Source organism: Anas acuta, chromosome 32, assembly GCF_963932015.1.
Source record: "Anas acuta chromosome 32, bAnaAcu1.1, whole genome shotgun sequence".
In the NCBI taxonomy this organism is placed as follows: Eukaryota; Metazoa; Chordata; class Aves; order Anseriformes; family Anatidae; genus Anas; species Anas acuta.
The window spans coordinates 1,441,812-1,460,198 of NC_089010.1; the positions used below are offsets into that span (position 1 = coordinate 1,441,812).

The 18,387-nt window shown below is 62.8% G+C and overlaps 2 protein-coding genes across 3 annotated transcripts; both read left to right on the plus strand.

Annotated features, from left to right (window-relative positions):
- Positions 1–220: 220 nt before the first annotated feature.
- Positions 221–10,264, plus strand: VAV1 (vav guanine nucleotide exchange factor 1). Its single transcript, XM_068664306.1, is given in 28 exon segments — positions 221–556; positions 1,071–1,187; positions 1,299–1,357; positions 1,455–1,520; positions 2,019–2,127; positions 2,207–2,296; positions 2,707–2,775; positions 2,989–3,038; positions 3,040–3,096; positions 3,657–3,753; positions 4,211–4,306; positions 4,593–4,661; positions 4,915–5,001; positions 5,225–5,310; positions 5,537–5,669; positions 5,974–6,083; positions 6,203–6,304; positions 6,737–6,834; positions 7,275–7,297; positions 7,408–7,453; positions 7,567–7,703; positions 8,149–8,214; positions 8,425–8,456; positions 8,861–8,977; positions 9,086–9,173; positions 9,278–9,392; positions 9,791–9,939; positions 10,027–10,264. Coding segments are annotated over 28 exon segments (2,526 nt in total). The 5' UTR covers positions 221–352; the 3' UTR covers positions 10,081–10,264.
- Positions 10,265–10,388: 124 nt separating this feature from the next.
- LOC137846389 (adhesion G protein-coupled receptor E3-like) lies at positions 10,389–18,335 on the plus strand. Of its 2 annotated transcripts, XM_068664308.1 has the most exons (18): positions 10,389–10,776; positions 10,841–11,085; positions 12,363–12,416; positions 12,534–12,884; positions 13,123–13,178; positions 13,391–13,474; positions 13,565–13,715; positions 13,958–14,065; positions 14,151–14,320; positions 14,960–15,124; positions 15,242–15,268; positions 15,377–15,442; positions 16,048–16,283; positions 16,476–16,542; positions 16,958–17,049; positions 17,135–17,300; positions 17,386–17,481; positions 17,619–18,335. In XM_068664308.1, the coding sequence occupies exons 2-18, from the start codon at positions 11,052–11,054 to the stop codon at positions 17,670–17,672; spliced, it is 1,977 nt and encodes a 658-aa protein (XP_068520409.1). In that variant the 5' UTR covers positions 10,389–10,776; positions 10,841–11,051; the 3' UTR covers positions 17,673–18,335. The 2 variants fall into 2 exon arrangements, with proteins under 2 accessions (XP_068520409.1, XP_068520408.1); XM_068664307.1 differs by having other exon boundaries at positions 15,242–15,442.
- Positions 18,336–18,387: the final 52 nt, after the last annotated feature.

Genomic DNA, 18,387 nt, shown 5'->3' on the forward strand with positions numbered 1-18,387 from the left:
CTACCTCCAACCCAGACGTGACCCCACCAGGACCCACCTCTAACCCAGACGTGACCCCACCAGGACCCACCTTCACCCCAGACGTGACCCCACCTGGATCTACCTCCAACCCAGACGTGACCCCACCAGGACCCACCTTCACCCCAGACGTGACCCCACCTGGATCTACCTCCATCGGTTCCTCCCCAGAATTGGTCCCACCAGGACCCACCTCCATCACCTCCACCCCAGACGTGACCCCACCAGGACCCACCTCTAACCCAGACGTGACCCCTCCTGGACCCACCTCCATCTCCTCCACCCCAGCCGTGACCCCACCGCCCCCCCCTCCCCGCTGTGCCCCCCCAGGGCCATGGAGGCGTGGCGGCAGTGCGCCCGCTGGCTGGTGGCGGCGCGGGTGCTCCCCGCGGGTCACCGGGCCAGCAGCCCCGGGGGGCAGGTGTGGGACCTGGCGCAGGCCCTGCGGGATGGGGTCCTGCTCTGCCACCTCCTCAACGCCCTCATGCCCCGCGCCGTGCCCCCCCGGGACATCTGCCCCCGCCCTCAGATGTCACAGGTGGGACCTGGGGCGAGAAACCACCGGGAGCTGGGAGCAGGGACAGAATTGCCCCAGGGAGGGGGTTTTGGGGTCCTGGGGCCAATGGGAGTGATGGGGACAGTGACAATGACAGGGGTGGTGTGAGGGGGAGTGATGGTGGGGGGGGGGGGGCGTGATGGGGACAGTGGGGGTGATGGTGACAATAGGGTGACAATAGGGTGATGGTGACAATGGGGGTGATGGTGACAATGGGGGTGACAGTGACAGCAGAGTTGATGGGGACAATGGGGGTGACGTTGATGGTGACAGCGACCGTCGGGGTGACAATGACCATGGCACAACAACCAGGTTGATGGCCACGGCCATGGGGCCAATGGGGGTGACTGCAACGACGCTGGTGACGATGGCGTGGCAGTGACAAAACGCTGCCGAAAAAGTTCTGGGGGGGGTGGCAGTGGCCGTGGGGGTGGAGGTGACAATGGTGGTGACAATGGGGGTGACAATGGGGTGACGGTGACGTGTGGCCCCGCAGTTCCTGTGCCTGAGGAACATCCGAACCTTCCTGACCGCCTGCGCCGACAAGTTCGGGCTCCCCAAGCATCGCCTCTTCGGCGCCTTCGACCTCTTCGACGTCCAGGACTTCGGCAAGGTGGGGGCGTTGGGGACAAATCTGGGGACCCCCAGGTGCCCGGCCACCCCCGTACACCCCCCCCACAATGACCCAGCCACCACCCCCCCGGTGACACATCCTTGTCCCCAGGTGATCGACACGCTCTCCACGCTGTCCTGGACCCCCATCGCCCAGAGCAAAGGCTTCACGTGAGTGCAGGAGACCCCCCCCCAGGACCCCCAACCCCGGGGGGGGGGGGTAGAGGCGGTCCCCATGGGACTCATGTTGTGTCGTCCCCCCCCCCAGACCCTTCCCCACTGAGGACTGCGTTGGGGACGATGACATCTACAGCGGCCTCTCGGACCTCATTGAGTGAGTGGGGCAGGTTGGGGGAGACTGGGGGGGCTTTGGGGGTCACTGGGGGGGTGTCGGGGGGCATTAGGGGGGTATTAAGGGAAAGTGGGGAATGTTAAGGGGTCTTAGGGGCTTTTAGGGGCGCCAGGGGGGTATTAAGGGGTTCTGGGAGGTCCTGGGGGCTTTGGGGTGTATTCGAGGTGTGTTTGGGGGGGGGTTTGGGGTGTCCTTGGGGGCGCAGGGGGTGCTCTGGTGTCCTTCAGGAATTATTGGGGCAATTTAAGGGTTGTTTGGGGGCCTCCAGAGTACCCCGGGGGTTCTCGATGGAGAGATTCCTAGGGAACCTTGGGGGGGTACACTGGGGGCTCTGGGGTTACTTGGATAGGGACTGGGGGCACTCTCAGTGCACACCCAGAGGTATTTTGGGGTGGTTTCTAGGGTTATTCGGGTGGAGTGGGGGGGTCCTGGGGGGGGGTGGGTTTGGGGTGCGGGGGGTAGCGGGCTGTCCCCACGCAGTGACACGGCGGAGGAGGACGACGACCTCTACGACTGCGTGGAGGCCGAGAGGGACGACGGCGACGAGATCTACGAGGACCTGATGCGGGTGGAGCCCCCCCCGGCCACCGTGAGCGTCCCCCCCCCCCCACCCATGGGACCCCCTCCCCCAGTTACTGGGTGTCATCGTGTCCCGCTGCCCCCTGCAGAAGGTGGAGGTGGACCGGAGGCTGTGCTGCCTCCAGGAGCTGCGGCAGACGGAGGAGAGGTACACGGAGACCCTGGAGTCCATCTGCCAGGTGGGGGGGACACGGGGGGCGTGGGGGGCTAGGGGGGGGGTGGGGGACATGGGGGGGTGTGGGGGGACACGGGGGGACACGGGGCAGTATGGGACAATTTGGGGGGATGGAGGATGTGGGGATGCGGGAGCAAATATGGGGACGTAAAAGGGTGGGGGGACATGGGGACATTTGGGGGGGACACGGGGGAATATGGGGATGGGGCGGAAAATGGGGAGTGTTGGGGACATTTGGGGAGACATTTGGGGGGGACACGGGGGAACAGGGGGGTACAGACTGGGGGGGGCACGGATGGGGGCAGTTACGCAGGGGATGGGACACGGGGACGGGGACAAGGGGGCGCTAGGACAGGTTTCCCCAGCGCCCCCAGTCCCCCCTCCCAGTGCTCCCAGTAAGCCCAGTGCCCACAGCACTTCCTGCGGCCCCTGAGGCACTTCCTGCAGCCCCAAGACCTGGAGAGCATCTTCATCAACATCGAGGTGCTCCCAGTAACCCTTCCCAGTCCTCCCAGTAACCCTTCCCAGTCCTCCCAGTCACCCTCCAGTGCTTCCAATAACTGCATTAACCCCCAGTTACCACTCCCTGTTATCCCTCCCCGTGCTCCCAGTAACTCCCCCTCCCCCCAGTAACCCCAGTAGGGGGGTCCCAAATGGGGTCCCCATTTTGGCACTGACCCCCCCCCATCTGCGCAGGAGCTGCTGCAGCTGCACCGGCTCTTCCTGGGGGAGCTGCGGGGGGCAGTGGGGGGGCCCGGGGGGGGGCCGCGGGCTGCCCCCCCTCTTCCTCGCCTACAAGGAGAGGTGAGGGGCTGGGGGGGGGGTCCTGGGGGGTTTGGGGTGTCTGAGAGGGGCCTGGGGGGTAATGAGGGGGGGGTGTCTGAAGGCATTACGGGCATCCTGGGGGGGGTCCTGGGGGACTGGGGGGCATTTGGGCGGTCCTGGAAGGGTCCTGGGGGATCCTGGAGGGCATCTGGGGGTCCTAGGGGACAATGGGGGGGTCCTAGAGGACAAAGGGGGGAGTCCTTGGGGAACAGGGAGCCCACCTTGGGTCCCATCCCATCCACTTTGGGTCCATTCCAGCCTGTTTGGGGTCTGATTTCAGGTCCAGCATCAGGCCCATTTTAGGTCTAATTCCACCCATTTAGGGTCCAATTTCAGGTCCATTTTGGGTCCAGTTCTGCCCATTTGGGGTCTGATTTTCGAGCCCGATTTCATCTCCATCAGGGTTCCACCTCAGACACGATCCCCCACAGTTTGGGTCCAACTTCATCCATTTTGGTTCCAACTCGGGGCATTGGCTGGGTTCTGGCTACATTTTGGGTGGGTTTTGGGGTGAATTTGGCCGCTTTTGGACCCGGCAGGTTCCTGCTCTACGGCCGCTACTGCAGCCAGGTGGAGGCGGCCGCCCGGCGCCTGGACCAGCTGGCAGCCGGCACCGACCTCCGCATGAAGCTGCAGGTGGGTGCGAGACCCCCCCTCAAAATCCCTCCTTCCAGGACCCCTGACCCCTCCCCAGGACCCCCTGACCCCCCCCAGGACCCCCTCTATCTCCACACAGCCCCCTGTCCCCCCATGGCACCAGGATCCCCTCCCCTTGGGACCCCCCCAGTCCCTCAAGACCCCTGTGACCCCCCCCCTCCAATCCCCTGTGAGCCCCCCCTGGTCCCTCTTAGCCCCCCCATCCCCTCCCAGCACCCCTCGGACTCCCCCAGGCCCCCTGTGACCCCCACATCCCCCCCCATCCCTTGTGACCCCCGATAACCCCATGGGACCCCCCCAGCCCCCCTTCCCCCCCATTACACCATAACTGCCCCCCCAACCTCTAACCCCTCCCTTGACCCCCCGTGACCTCCTGGCCACCCCCTGACCTTCTGTGACCCCTCGTGACCCCGTGCCCCCCCCGTGCCCCCCCCAGGAGTGCTCCCAGCGAGCCAACAACGGGCGCTTCTCGCTGCGGGACCTGCTGATGGTGCCGATGCAGCGGGTGCTCAAGTACCACCTCCTGCTGCAGGTCTGCTTGTGGGGACACCCCCGGGGACACCCGGGTCCTTCAGGGGACATCTGGGGACCCAAGGGACAGCTGGGTCCCTTGGGGGACACCTGGGTCCCTTGGGGTGGGGGACACCCGGGTCCCTTGGGATCAAAGGATCTCTTGGGGTGGGGGACAACTGGGAACACTGGGGACACCTGGGGACCCAAGGGACAGCTGGGTCCTTTGGGGGACACCTGGGTCCCTTGGGGGGGGGGGACACCTGTGACCGAGCGCTGTCCCCCTCCCTCCCCCCCCATCCCTTTAGGAACTGGTGAAGCTGACACCGGAGCCGGCGGAGAGGGAGAGGCTGCGGGCGGCCCTGGATGCCATGAGGGTGGGGGCCAGGGGTCCTGGGGGGGTTCTGGGGGGGTATTGAGGGGTTCTGAGGGGTCTGGGGGGGGTCCTGGAGGGTCTGGGCGATGCTGGGAGGTCCTGGGGGGGTCTCAAGGGGGTTCTGGGGGCTCTTGGAGAGGTTCTGGGGGGGGGGTCTTGGGGTGCAAGGGGCTCCTGGGGGGATTTTGGGGATCTTGAAGGGGGGTCTTGGAGGTCCCGGGGGGTGCGGGGGTGTCTGACTGGTGCCCCCCCAGGACCTGGCACAGTGCGTGAACGAGGTCAAACGGGACAACGAGACCCTGAAGCAGCTCACCAGCGTCCAGCTCTGCCTCCACAACATGGTGGGGACCCCCCCCAGCACCCCCCGACCCCCCCCCAGCACCCCCCGACCGCCCCCAGCACCCCCTGACCCCCCTATGGCACCCCAAATTCCCCTGGAACCCCCCCCCCCCAGCACCACCAGCCCCTCCTGATCCCTCTGCGTGCTCAGCTTTGCCTCCACGATGTGGTGGGGCCCACCTGGGACCCCCCCCAGTGATGTCCCCTCCGGTGTCCCCCCCCCAGCCGCAGTCCCTGGCACAGTTCGGGCGCCCCAAGATCGACGGGGAGCTGAAGGTGTCCAGCACCGAGCGGCGCTCCAAGGTGGACAGGTGGGACAGGACGCGGGGACACCACGGGGACACCATGGGGACACCAGGACAGCACAGGGACGCAATGGGGACATCGGAAAATAGGGACACTAACGGGGACACCCTGGGGACGCGCTTGTCCCCAGAGCAGGGCACAGAACGGGAGCCGCTCCAGGGCAGGGTGGGGACGTCCTGGGGCACGAGGGGCTCTGGGGGGACCCGGTGCCACCCCTGTCCCTGTCCCCAGGTACGGCTTCCTCCTGGACAAGGCCCTGATCATCTGCAAGCGCCGGGGGGACTCCTACGAGGCCAAAGAAGTCGTGGACCTGCAGAGCCACCAACTGCGGGACGGTGGCCTTGGCCCCCGTGACGGCAAGAAGGTACCACGGGACACAGATGTCCCCCAAAAAAATGTGTGGCTGGGTCCTTGGTGGCCCCAGATGTCTTCTTGCCAAGGTGTCCGGGTCCAGTGAACCCCAAAATCTGGGACCCTACGGGGTGTCCGTGCCTGGTGGACCCAAGAGTTCAGGTCCTTGGTGGGCCCAAGTCCCCAAGGAACCTCGGTGTCCTCCCAGAGAACCCAAGCGCCCAGGGCCTCGGTGGCCCCAAACACCCAGGTTTGGTGGCCCCAAGTGCCCCGGTCTGGTGGTCCCGGGCACCGACGGCCTCCCCCCGTGCCCGCAGTGGACCCACACCTTCCTGCTCATCGACACGGCCGGGCTGCAGGGCTACGAGCTCTTCTTCAAGACGCGCGAGCTGAAGAAGAAGTGGCTGGAGCAGTTCGAGATGGCCCTGTAGGTGCCCCCACACCTCGGGACGGGGGGGACCTGCACCCCCAGGGGGGCGGGTGGCCTCGAGGGGCACGGATTTGCCCCAGTAGACCCACGTGTGTCCCCCCCCGGTCTCCCACCAGCTCCAACATCTTCCCCGAGCACGCGCTGGCGGACGGGCACGACTTCCAGATGTTCTCCTTCGAGGACACCACGTCCTGCAAGGCCTGCCAGATGTTGCTGAGGTGGGCGACCAGAATCGCGTCCCCACATCCCCCCACGGGGTGGGAAACGGGGCGGGTGGGGGGCTTGGAGGAAGGGGGGAGGCCCCGGGGAGGCGGTTGGAGGTGGCGAGGTCTTCATGGGTCAAGGCCAAGGTGGGTCAAGGGCTGGGTCGAGGCCCAGGTGGGGCAAGACCGGGGTGAGTCAAGGCCTGGGGGGGTCAAACCCTGGTTGAGCCGAGGCCATGGTGGGTGAAGACCACGGTGGGCTGAGACCACGGCGGGTCGCGTCTGGTTGGGTCAACGCCAACGTTGGCCAAGGACCCGATGGGTCAAGGCCTCCAAGGCCGAGGTGGGCCCAGGACTGGGCCAAGCCCGGGTGGGTGAGGTTGGTGGGCCGAGGGGCGTCCCCATGAGCTGACTGTGTCCCCCCCCCATGTCCTGGTGGCCCCCCAGGGGCACGTTCTACCAGGGGTACCGCTGCAGCCGGTGCCGGGCCCCCGCGCACAAGGAGTGTCTGGGGCGGCTGGGGACCTGCGGCAGGGCCGGCGCTGGTGAGAGGGGAAATGGGGCAGTGGGGGCTTTGTGGGACAGGGAGGGGGGCATTATGGGACGGGGAGGGGGCGTTATGGGACGGGGAGTGGGACGTTATGGGACAGGGGACTGGGACATTATGGGACGGGGAGTGGGATGTTATGGGATGGGGGATGTGGGATGTTGTGGGGTGGGGGATGCGGGATGCTGTGGGGTGAGGGAGCAGGACATCACGGGATGGGGAGGAGGGCACTGCAGGATACAACATGGCCAAGGTGGAGCAGGACTTTGTGGGATAAACGGGTGGAGGAGGGCGTTACGGGAACCCATGTGGAGCTAGGCGTTGTGGAGTACCCTAATGAGGCCCACCACCCCCAGGAACCTAATTAGCACCAAGCGTTAATCGGGGCAGGCGTTAACTATTCCCCACTAACGAGCAATTCCTCTTCTCCTGTCCCAGATTCGAACTCTGGAACTAGGAAGGTAACAGTGAAATGGGGGAAAAGGGGCTGAAACACCCCAAATTTGGGAGCGGGGAGGTCCTGGTGGTGCCATCACCCCCTGGAGCTCATCGGGGTCTCGCTGGTCCCCAGAACAAGTCGCAGCGGCCGGGCCCCGAGAAGAAACGGGGAGATCTGGGTGAGTCCGAGCTGGGGGGTGCCTTGGATGTCTGGGTCCTTGTGTTTGGGGGTCGAGGGGGTGTCCCCGTCCCCGTCCCCCCTCAAAGTCACCGTGTGCCGTCGTTCCCCCAGGGCTGCCCAAGATGGAGGCGACCCAGCACTATGGGGGGGTGCCCCCGCCACCGGGGGCCATGGGTCCTGCCCTGCGGCTCAGCCCTGGGGACATCGTGGAGGTCACCGTGGCCGAGGCCGAGCAGCTCTGGTGGCAGGTGGGGACCCTCTGGGGATGGGGCCACCATGGCGGGACCCTAAAGGCCATGGCAGGACGGACCCCAAAGGTGGGGACAGACCCCACCGTGGGCAATAGTGGGGAGGGGCAGCCCCCCAAATCCGTGCCGGACCCACGTGGTGAATCCAGAGCCTCCTGCGTCCACCGTGGGCCAGACGAGATCCCACCGATGAGCTGGGGAGCTGTGGTTGGACTGGATGCTTATGGGGTTGGGCACGACCCCCCCACTGCTAGGATGCCGCCCCCCCCCCCAGCTCTGCGGAGCCCCCCACCATGGGGTTGGACCCTCATGGCCATGGTGGATCCCTGCGATGGAGATAACCCAGGCTCCCGCAGCCACCCCAGACCCCCCAAGGGGTCAGACCCCGTTATGGGGCCAGGGGACCCCCGTGGGCCCCCCCAGCACCATGGTCCTTTGTCCCCAGGGCAGGAACGTGGTCAATGGCGACGTGGGCTGGTTCCCCTGTGCCGCCGTCAGACCCTTCATCTGCGTGAGTACGGGGACCCCAAAACCCCCTGAGAGACCCCAAAATGGCTCCAAGGAGCCCCAAGGGCTGGGCAATGTGAGGACATCCCCAAAATTTTTGGGGTGTCTTGGGATTTGGAGGGAGAGGGAGGGGTCTGTGGGATATTGGGGGGAGTCTCGAGGGAGTCACCCTCTGTCCCCCTCTTTGACCCCCCTCTCTGCCTCTTTCCCACAGACGCCGCTGCCGGATCTCTCCGTCTACCTCTGGTGGGTGTCAGGGTCCCCTAAATCCTCCTCTGGAGGCCCCACAAATCCCCCCAGACCACCCCAAATCCTCCCCTGGGGGACCTCCATAGGCCCCGGGCACCCCCCACCCCAAATCCTCGCCAAGGAACACCCCCACAGCCCCCGGCACCCCATGAATCTCCCCCAGGGGCACCCCATCCTTCGTGGGGTCACCCCACAGCCTCTGCCCCCCTGCCAGGTCCCTTTTTGGGGTCCTTCATCCCCCCTGGGTCATCCCATCACCCCCAACCCCCCCCCCTTGATGCCTCCATCCTTCCTGGGAGCCCCCAGATCCCCAGGGCCGTCCCGTAGCCCCCAGCTCACCCCAGGCAGGCGGGGGGTGCTGGTTTGGGGGGGCTCAGGACCCCCACCCCGTCCCACCCCAGGTACGCGGGCCCCATGGAGCGTGGGGAAGCCGAGCAGATCCTGACGCCCCGCTCGGACGGCGCCTTCCTGGTGCGGCAGCGGGTGAAGGACGCCGGTGAATTCGCCATCAGCATCAAGTAGGGGCCAGGGACACCCCCAGGGACCACCCCTGGGGTTTTGGGCGGGGTGGGACGGGGACAAGGGGGTCACCAGCTCAGCGCCCCCCCCAATGTCCCTACGCCCAGGTACCGCACGGAGGTGAAGCACATCAAGGTGATGACGGCGGAGGGGCTCTACCGCCTCACCGAGAAGAAGGCCTTCAAGGGGCTGGTGGTGGGTGTTGGAGCCCCCCAAACCCCAACCCCGCTGCCTGGGGGACCCCCGTTGGGGCTGGGGGGGGGGCTCATGGTGACCCCTTTGGTCCGTGTCGTCTGCAGGAGCTGGTGGAGTTCTACCAGCGCAACTCCCTCAAAGACTGCTTCAAGGCGCTCGACACGGCCCTGCTGGTGCCCTTCAAGGAACCCGAGAGCCGGGCTGGGCCCCGGCTGCCCGGTAGGGCCTGGGGGGGTGGGTTGGGGCGGAGGGGGTGGCGGTGGGATGGACGGGGTGAGGTCCCCCATGGTGGTGGGATGGGATGGATGGTGTTGGGATGGAGGTGGTGGGCTCGTGGTGGTGGTGGTGTGATGGAGGTGGCGTCTTCCTCCCCGTACCAACGTCCTCAGGTCGATGGGGACGAATGGCCCAAGAGGGACAAGTTACCGGGGTTTGCTGGGGGGGCTACGGGTGAGGTATGGGGGCAGCCGCGCCACGGGGACACCTCGAGGGGGACGGCTCGAGGGAACGGCCATGGGACGGCCAACGGGGGACAAAGGGCCTGGAGAGACAGGTGCCGGGGAGGGGAGGTGGCCCGGGGGGGGGTCTCACCATCGTCCCCGTGTCCCCCCCCCCAGGGGCCGTGCGCAGTTTCGGCTCGGCCAAGGCTCGCTACGACTTCTGCGCCCGCGACCGGACGGAGCTGACGCTGCGCGAGGGCGACGTGATCCGCGTCCTCAGCAAGAAAGGCCACCCCGGCTGGTGGAAGGGGGAGATCTACGGGCGGGTACGGCCCCTTGAGCCCCCCAGAACCCCCCCCCGGGACCCCTCCGAGGTCCTCACCCCCCCTCTCCTCGTGTCCTTGCTCCCCCAGGTCGGCTGGTTCCCCGCGAACTACGTGGAGGAGGATTACTCGGAGTACTGCTGACCGCGGGATCCCCCAGTCCTGTCCCCAACCTCGTGTCCCCCACCCCGATCCCATGTCCTGTCCCCCCCCCACACCCCCTGGAGGTCCCTGTATCCCCCCGCCACCCCACCTCCCACCCCACCCCAATTAATTTATGCCTCCTCCCGCCCAGGAGGGGCAATAAACGAGGATGAGGATGTGGTTATGGGATCACGAGGATGTGGTTATGGGGTCGTCACTAGGAACGGACCCAGGTGTCATGGCAAGGATGAGTTTGTGGGGTCTTTGTCACTGGGAAGGGACCCAGGCATCTGGGAGGGGACGAGGATGTGGTTGTGGGGTCATGAGGATGTGCTTATGGGGTCGCAGTCACCAGGGAGGGACCCAGGTATTTATGGCAAGGACGAAGTTACGGGGTCCTTGTCACTAGGAAGGGACCCAGGCGTCTGGGTAGGGGACAAGGATGTGGTTATGGGGTCAGGAGGATGTGGTTATGGAGTCAGTGACTAGGGAGGGAACTGCATGTCCAGAAAGGACAAGGTTATGGGGTCACGGTCACTAGGAAGGGACCCAGGGGTTGGGGCAGGGGACAAGGACGTTGTTATGGGGTCAGGAGGATGCGGTTATGGGGTCGCTGTCACTAGAAAGAGCCTCGGGCATCCAGACGAGGGCAGGGTTATGGGGTCACGGGCACTGGGAGGGGACCTGAGTGTCCCAGTGGGGACGAGGTTATGGGGTCACGGGCACTGGGAGGGGACCCGAGTGTCCCAGTGGGAACCAGGACCCCAAATGTCCCCCAAATGTCCGTGGGGGGGAGCCTCGTCACTGCCCCGAGGTGTCACGAGCGGCCTCAGGCCTCAGCCCGCAGCGAGGCGGGGGGATGGAAAGGGGTGGGAAGCGGTTTTGGGGCCGAACGGTGGTTTTAGGGCCGTCCGGTGCTGCTTCCTCTCTGCCACCGGTGCTGCGGTGCCACCGCGTCCCCAACGCTTGTCATGGGGTCCCCCCACCTCGCCGCCTGCCTCCGGGGTGAGTCATGCCTGCCCCCCCACCCGGGCACGGATTTGGGTTGAAATGGAGGGGAATGGGAAAAGGGGAAACTGAGGCAGGGGCGGAAGCGGGTCGAGGCTGTAGCAGGGAACGGCCCAAATTGAAATCGTTGCAAAATGGGGATTTTTGAATCCTGTGAGGAGGCTGGGGGGGGGGGCGTCGGGTACCAAATGGAGGGGTTTGTCCCCAAAAGGGTGGCTTTGAGCCTGGGAAGGGATGTGGTTGAACCCAAAAAGGGGGTTTTGAGCCCTGAAAAAGGGGGTGGTGAGCTCTGATGTGGGTGGGATGACCTTAAAAAGGAAGGATTTTAGCCCCCCCCAAAAGTAAGGTTTTTAGCCCCAGTGGGGGGGTTGGAGCTCTGATGGGGAGGGATGAGCCCCAAAAGGAGATTTTCATCCCCCCAAAAGAAACGTTTGAGACCCAAAAGGGGATTTTGAGACCTGATTGGGGAGGTGTGTGGGGGGAATCAAGCCCAGAAAGGGTGTTTTTAACCCCAAAGGTGAGGGCTGAGTTGGGATGGGGAAGAATGAGGCAAAAAGGGGGTTTTGAGCCATGGTGGGGGGGGGCGTTTGGGCCCAGAGAGGGCATGTTTGGCCCCAAAAGTAGGGTTTGACACCCCCAAAAGACGGGTTTGAGACCCAAAAGAGGGGGGTGAGATGGGCGGGGAAGAACGTGAGCCCAGAAAAGGGGATGTTTAGCCCCAAAATGGGTAGGGCAGAGCTCGTATGGGAAGGGTTGAGCCCCGAAAGGGGAGTGTTCAGCCCCAAAAAGGAGATTTTGGTTCGTGATAGGAGGTTTTGAGCCCCAGGAAGGAGGTTTTGAGCCATGATAGGAAGTGTTGAGCCCCAAAAAGAAGTCTTTGAGCCCCAAAAAGGAGGTTTTCAGTGTTTTTTTTTGGGGGGGGGGGGAGGTGAGTCCCAAAACGTGGGGTTTGAGCCCTGATGAGGTGTTTGGACTCCCCAAATGGGGGAGTTGAGACACAAAAAGAAGGGTTTGAGACCCCAAAAGGGGGGTTGAGACTTGAGGGGGTATTTAGCCCCCAGAAGGGGGTCATTTAGCTCCCCCCCCCAAAAAAAAGGAGGGGTGGGGAGAGCCCCAAAAAGAAAGGTTTGAGGCTCAAAAGGGAATTCGGAGCTCTGGTGGAGGGGGGGGGGCATGCTTAGAAAAAGGGGGATTTGGAGCCTCCCAAATGAGTTGGGAACCCTATGGGGGGGGGTCACAGAGCACTGACACCCCCCCAATTCCCCCCCCTCCAGCACTGTGCTGCCTCCTGAGCCTCCTCCACGCCGCTGCCGGCACAATGCTCACCCGTGAGTTATGGGGATGGGGGGGGGGGGCTCAGCCCCAGGTCCTCTCCTCATCCTTTTGGGGAGGGGGGGGGGCTTGGGACCCCTCTCAATGCCCCCCCCCCCCGATGTCCCCCGCAGTGCAGTGTGACAACCAGTCCTGCTCCGCCAGCAGCTGCTGCCTGGGGCTCCCTACGGCGAGGAGTGGGCAGCTGGGGGGGGAGCCCTGGGTCTGCGGGTGCCCCCCCGGCTTGATCCGCACCATCCAAGATTCCTCCGTCGTCTGTGATTGCCCCCCCGGCTTGATCCGCACCATCCAAGATTCCTCCGTCGTCTGTGAGTGCCCCCCCGGCTTGATCCGCTCCACCCAAAACTCCTCCGTCTGTGAGTGCCCCCCCGGCTTGGTCTGCTCCATCAAAAACTCCTCCGCCGTCTGCGGGTGCCCCCCCAAAATGATCTGCACCATCCAAGATTCCTCCATCGTCTGCCAAGGTAACGGGCCCAACGCTTTCACCGTTCCCCCCCCCTCCTTTTTTATATTCCATTTCCCCTTTTTTCACCCTTTTTCCCTCCCCATAATCTCCTTTTTTTTTTTTTTCCCCCCATTTGGGGGATTGCTGAGAGCAGCCCCTCCACCCCCCCCCCCAAACTGTGACCCCCTTCCTTTCCCCGCCCCATAACCCTTTAACCTCTTTTTTTCCCCAAAACGTGACCCCCCCTTGCCCTACAGAGGCCTGCGACGTCACCAACCTGGAGCCGGTCAAGAAACTCTGCGAGGGGAAGAAGGTGGGGTTGGGGGGGGGGGGGGAAAAGAGGGGTTTGGGGGGAAAAAGAGGGGTTTGGGGCAAAAGATGGGGGTGTGGGTGAAGGGAGGGACGGATGGACAGAGACAGCGGGTCCTGGGGTGGGTGGTGAGGCAGGGACAGACAGACGGACAGACGTGTCCATGGGGTGCAGGTCCATGTCACTGCCCCCCCTGTGTCCCCCCCCCCCCCCAGGGCTTCCCTCTTTGCACCAAGCTGCTGAACAGCACCAAGGGCCCGAAGGAAACCTGCGCCAACACCACGGAGGAAACGCTGCAGGTGACAGGGGGGGCAGCGGGGCGCCTGTCCCCTGCACCCCTCATCCCCTACACACATCTCTCCCCCCGTGTCCCCCCCCGTGCCCCCCAGGAGGTGCTGAGCGAGCTGCAGAGCGTGGTGAGGAACCAGCAGGACACCCAGCACGGAGCCAACTTGACCGCGCTGCTGATTCAGAGCACCGAAGCCATCGTGCTGCAGGCCGCCCACGGCGGCATTCAGGAGCTGAACACCACCTTCATGCGTACGCCTCCCCCCTCCCCAGCACCCACGGGTGCCCACGATGCTCCCCCAACCCCCCCCCCCGCAGCACCCCCAAAAGGTTTCGGGGCATGGCGATGCCCTGAGAGCCGGCTTGGCGTTTCGCTCGTACCCGTTCCCTGAGGTCTGCGAGAGCGCGGTGGTGCTCAGGGCAGGCAAAAGACCCCAAATGCCTTTTTTTTGCCTTTTTTTTGCCTTTTTTTTTTTTTTTTTTCCCCAAATCAGAGGCCGAGACAAAGCTGGTGGATGATGCCTGCCCCATTGGGGTGAATAATCTGGAGCTGAAGGTGGAGAAGGAGGAGCTGAACATCAGATGCACCATATTGCCAAAAGGTAGGGCCATTGCATGGCGGGAACGGAAGCCCAAGAAGTCTAAATTTGCCATTTTGGGGTGGTTTTAACCCATCTCTCTGCGCAGACACGGTTGCGGTGGCCTTCATCGTCTACAAGAATTTGGAGGACGTGCTGAATAACGTCACGGAGATGCCCCCGGGGGTTCTCATCTCCCGCGTAGTTGGCGGCACCGTGGGGAACGACAAAAAAACCACCTTCTCCAGCGACTTCTTTATCACCCTGCAGCACAACGAGGTGGGCGCTGGGGGGCCCCGGGGTGCTGCTGGGGGGGTGCCGGGGGGGGATTTTCCCAGGGATTGCACGGCAGGACCTGTTGCAGCAGGGGCGTTGCAGTGGTGCAAGTTCGGAGCGCGGCTTCGGTGCAGTTTGAGGTGAATTCAGGGTCGGTGCAGCCCCGTCCTGCTGCAAATTCAGATCCAGCGTAGATCTGGGGTTGGTGCAAATCCCCAGCCTGGTGTGAATTTGGACTCTATGCAAATCTGGATCCTCTGCAATTTTGGGTCTGTGCATCCCCACCCTGATGCAAATTTGCATTTCATGCAACTCACTTCAGTAAACACCGCCCTGCTGCAAACCCAGATCCAGCGCAAATTCAGGACCGGTGCATTCCTGCCCTGGCGCTAATTCGGATTTGGTGGCTCTCTTTCCTGGTGCGAATTGGCATGTGGTGCAAATCCTGATCTGGTGCGGCCCTGCCCCGGTGTAAATTCAGACTTGGTGCATCCCCAGATTCAGATCTAGCGAAAATTCAGGGTCGGCGCCTCCCCAAGCCGAGGCTCGGCGCGTCCCTGTCCCCGTTGGCACCCAAAGGTGGGAAGGGGCGACACCGACCCTACAGGGGGCTGAAACCTGGAGGGGGGCCGTGCTCCGCAGTCGCTGCAGGAAGGCATGGAGGCGGTCTGCGTGTCCTGGAAGCCGGATGACTCCAAGGGGCAGTGGACACCGGAGGGCTGCCGTCGCACCGGTGGGGACAACCGGAGCTCCATCTGCGCCTGCAACCACTTCTCCAGCTTCGCCATCATCATGGCCATCCGAGAAGTGAGGCCCCGCGTGTTCTGCCCGCGCCGTTTCACGTTCTCTCCTCGCCCAGCAGTTGAGCTTGGACGGGGCAGGCGTGACGTCACGCGTGTGACGTCACGGGTGATGTCATTGCAGGGGAACGAGAGCCACGCGCTGCGGGTGGTGAGCCGCGTGGGGCTGTCGGTGTCGCTGCTCTGCCTCTTCCTCACCATCGTCACCTTCGTCCTGTGCCGCTCGCTCTGGAGCGTCAGCATCTCCCTCCACCTGCAGCTCAGCATCTGCCTCTTCATCGCTGACCTCCTCTTCCTCGTGGCCGAGCCCCTCACCAGCAACAAGGTAACGGCTCCTTGGGGTCTCCTCAGGCATCTGGGGGTCTCCTTGAGCATCCTGGGTTCCCCATGGGCTCCTCAAGATCTCCTTGAGCATCTTGGGGTATTCGAGGGTTCCTTGATGTCTCCTTGAGCATCTTGGGGGTCTCCTTGAGCATCTCGAGTTATGGTGTAGGAAAGGTTTGAGGAAGGTCTGGAGACCTGCTGGCCAACCCCGTCTCAAAGCAGGTCCCAGTAGTTGGGGCTCCCCTCGGTCCTTGGTTCCCTTCTTGCTGTGAGAGCACCCGAATTAGGATAACCGGGACTGAGCAGGATGTCTGGGAGCCTCCAGATCACCCCTGAACCCAAGGCAGGTCCACCCACCCGGGGTTCCTTGAGGCTGTTGGGTCCCCTCCTCCTCTGGGAGGGTGCAGCCGCTCGAATTACAGCCGAGCTTAGGACGGAGAAGACCTTTGGAAGTCTCTGGTCCACCCTGAACTCAAAGCCCTCGAGGTTCAAGGCCATGACGGGGCGTTTGGGACATCTCCGAGGGCTGGAGGCGCCACCACCTCCCGTGGTGACACCAAAAGTCCTCCCGGAGCCAACCGCGGCCTCGGTGTCCCCCCCACCCAGCCGCTGTGCAAGATCATCGCCGGCTGCCTCCACTACTTCTTCCTCGCCTCCTTCTCCTGGATGCTCCTGGAGGGTTTGCACCTCTTCCTCACCGTCAGGAACCTGCGCGTCCTCAACTACCTCAGCGCCACCCGCTTCAAGCGCAGATACATCTACCCCGTGGGCTACGGCCTCCCGGCCATCGTGGTGGCCGCCTCCGCCGCCACGCGCCCCGACGGCTACGGCACCGAGAAGCAGTGAGTCCCCCCCGGGCATGGGGTCAGCCAAGGGGGTGGGATCGGCGCAGAACGCCATGCGTTTTGCAGGATTCTCCCCCAAAAAGGACGCCCCGGCATCTGGGTGCGGGTGTTTTCAACGTCACCAAAACTGCCCCGCGGTGGCCGGGGTGGTTTTGTTTTTTTTTTTTTCCCCTTTTTCTGCCCATTTAGCTGCTGGCTGAACACGACGAGAGGCTTCATTTGGAGTTTCATCGGCCCCGTCTGCGTCATCATCCTGGTGGGTGTTTTGCTGCAGAAAAGGGGGAAAAATTGGGGGGAGAAGAGAAAATTTGTCCATCTTTAAGGACAGCGTTAAGGCAATGTCCAGTGAACCTGGTGGAGGTGGCACTGTGCTGTGTTAACGATGGGGTTTTATATCTTTTGGCCCCTTTTCCAACCAAAATTCATGATCGTGCCCATGGTTCCTCCTCCACAGACCCTAAACTGAGCAACTTTTAGAGATTTGCCTAAAAAGAGCAAATTCACACGTGTTTAAGGGTGACGTTACGTCCCATGGGCTGCGTGTGCTTGGTGGAGGTCACACCACGTAGTGCTGGTGCTTTATTTTTTCCCTACAGTTGACCCTTTTCCACCCCAAATTTCCAGGCCTATCTTGCGGAATTTCTGTACGTAATTTTTGGCTTTCTGCACAGATTAATCTGATCTTTTTTCTCATCACCCTCTGGACGCTGCGGAAGCGACTCGCCTCCCTCAACGCCGACGTCACGGCCATAAAAAACACCCGGTGGGTTTTTGTGTTGTTTTTTGTGGAGGAAGAGCATTTGGGATGGTTTTGGGGAGAAAAACGAGGAAAACGGGTGTCCCGGCAGGCTGATGACGTTCAAGGCGCTGGCGCACGTCTGCATCCTGGGCTGCACGTGGGGGCTGGGCCTGCTGCAGGCACAGGGGGGGGAGGTGGTGGCCTTCATCTTCACCATCGTCAACAGCCTGCAGGGAGCCTTCATCTTCCTCGTGCACTGCGTCCTCAACCGGCAGGTACGGGGGGGGGGGACAGGCGGTGAGCCGGGGGGTCAGGGGACGTTGGGGACGTTGGGGACACGGCCACGGGTGCTGTCCGCAGGTGACGGAGCAGTACCGCCGCTGGTTTCGGGTGCTGGGGCAGTCGTGGAAGCCCCAGGAGACGCCCACCACCGAGATGCGGATCACCTACGTCACGGTAAGGGCGCCCGGACCCCCTCGCGCCCCCTTCCCCGGGGCGTTCGGGGGGGCTGGCGAGGAACTAATGGGGTCCCCGCTCCCTTTCGGACCCGTTTCTGCCTCGTTTCACCCCAACTCGGGCTCTTTCTCCCCCAGGAAGGGGAAAGATCGCAGAGCCACAGCGCCGAGGGCTGCACGTGGGAGAAGTGACGGTGGGGATGCGCCGGACCGGCTCATAACCTGTGTTTTTCAGCACATCCAGCCCGTTTTTACCAGATTCCTGATCATCTCACCCATTTCCAACGTTTTTTCCCTCTGAACAGTGTTTTTTTGGAGCTCTCCCCCTAAATCCAACCAATTTTCAGCGTTTTCTCCCAAGAAACAAGCCATTTTTAGCATTTTATCTCCCATTTTTAGCACTTTCCTGAAGAAACAAATCATTTTTAGCATTTTTCCCCCTTTTCTAGAATTTTCTCCCAAGAAACAAGCAATTTTTACCATTTTCTCCCAAGAAACTTGTTAAATTAACAAGTTTTTATTGAAAGCAGAAGCATATCTTTGTGCCAGTGCTACCACTGGTGGACTTTTCTCTGAAAACAGTCTGAAATGGCTAAAAACCAGTTTCATTTTCAGCCACAGGTCCCCTTCTTATTGATTTTCCAGCAAATTTCTCAAGCCTGGCACAAATTTCCTAATTTTCACAGGCGGAGAGGGAGATCCCAAGGTTAATTTTCAACCCAGAGAAGGCATTTTGTTACCTGCAATGAATCGTTGTGTTTCGACTGATCGATAACATATAAATCATCCTCTCTCTCTCAAGTTTTAGCTTACAATCCTTTAAAAACTATCATTAAAATCAAACCACGCTTTGAATGGGTTTCCTTGGATTTAACCTGAAATTTTCAGCCACTGGGGTGGTCTGATG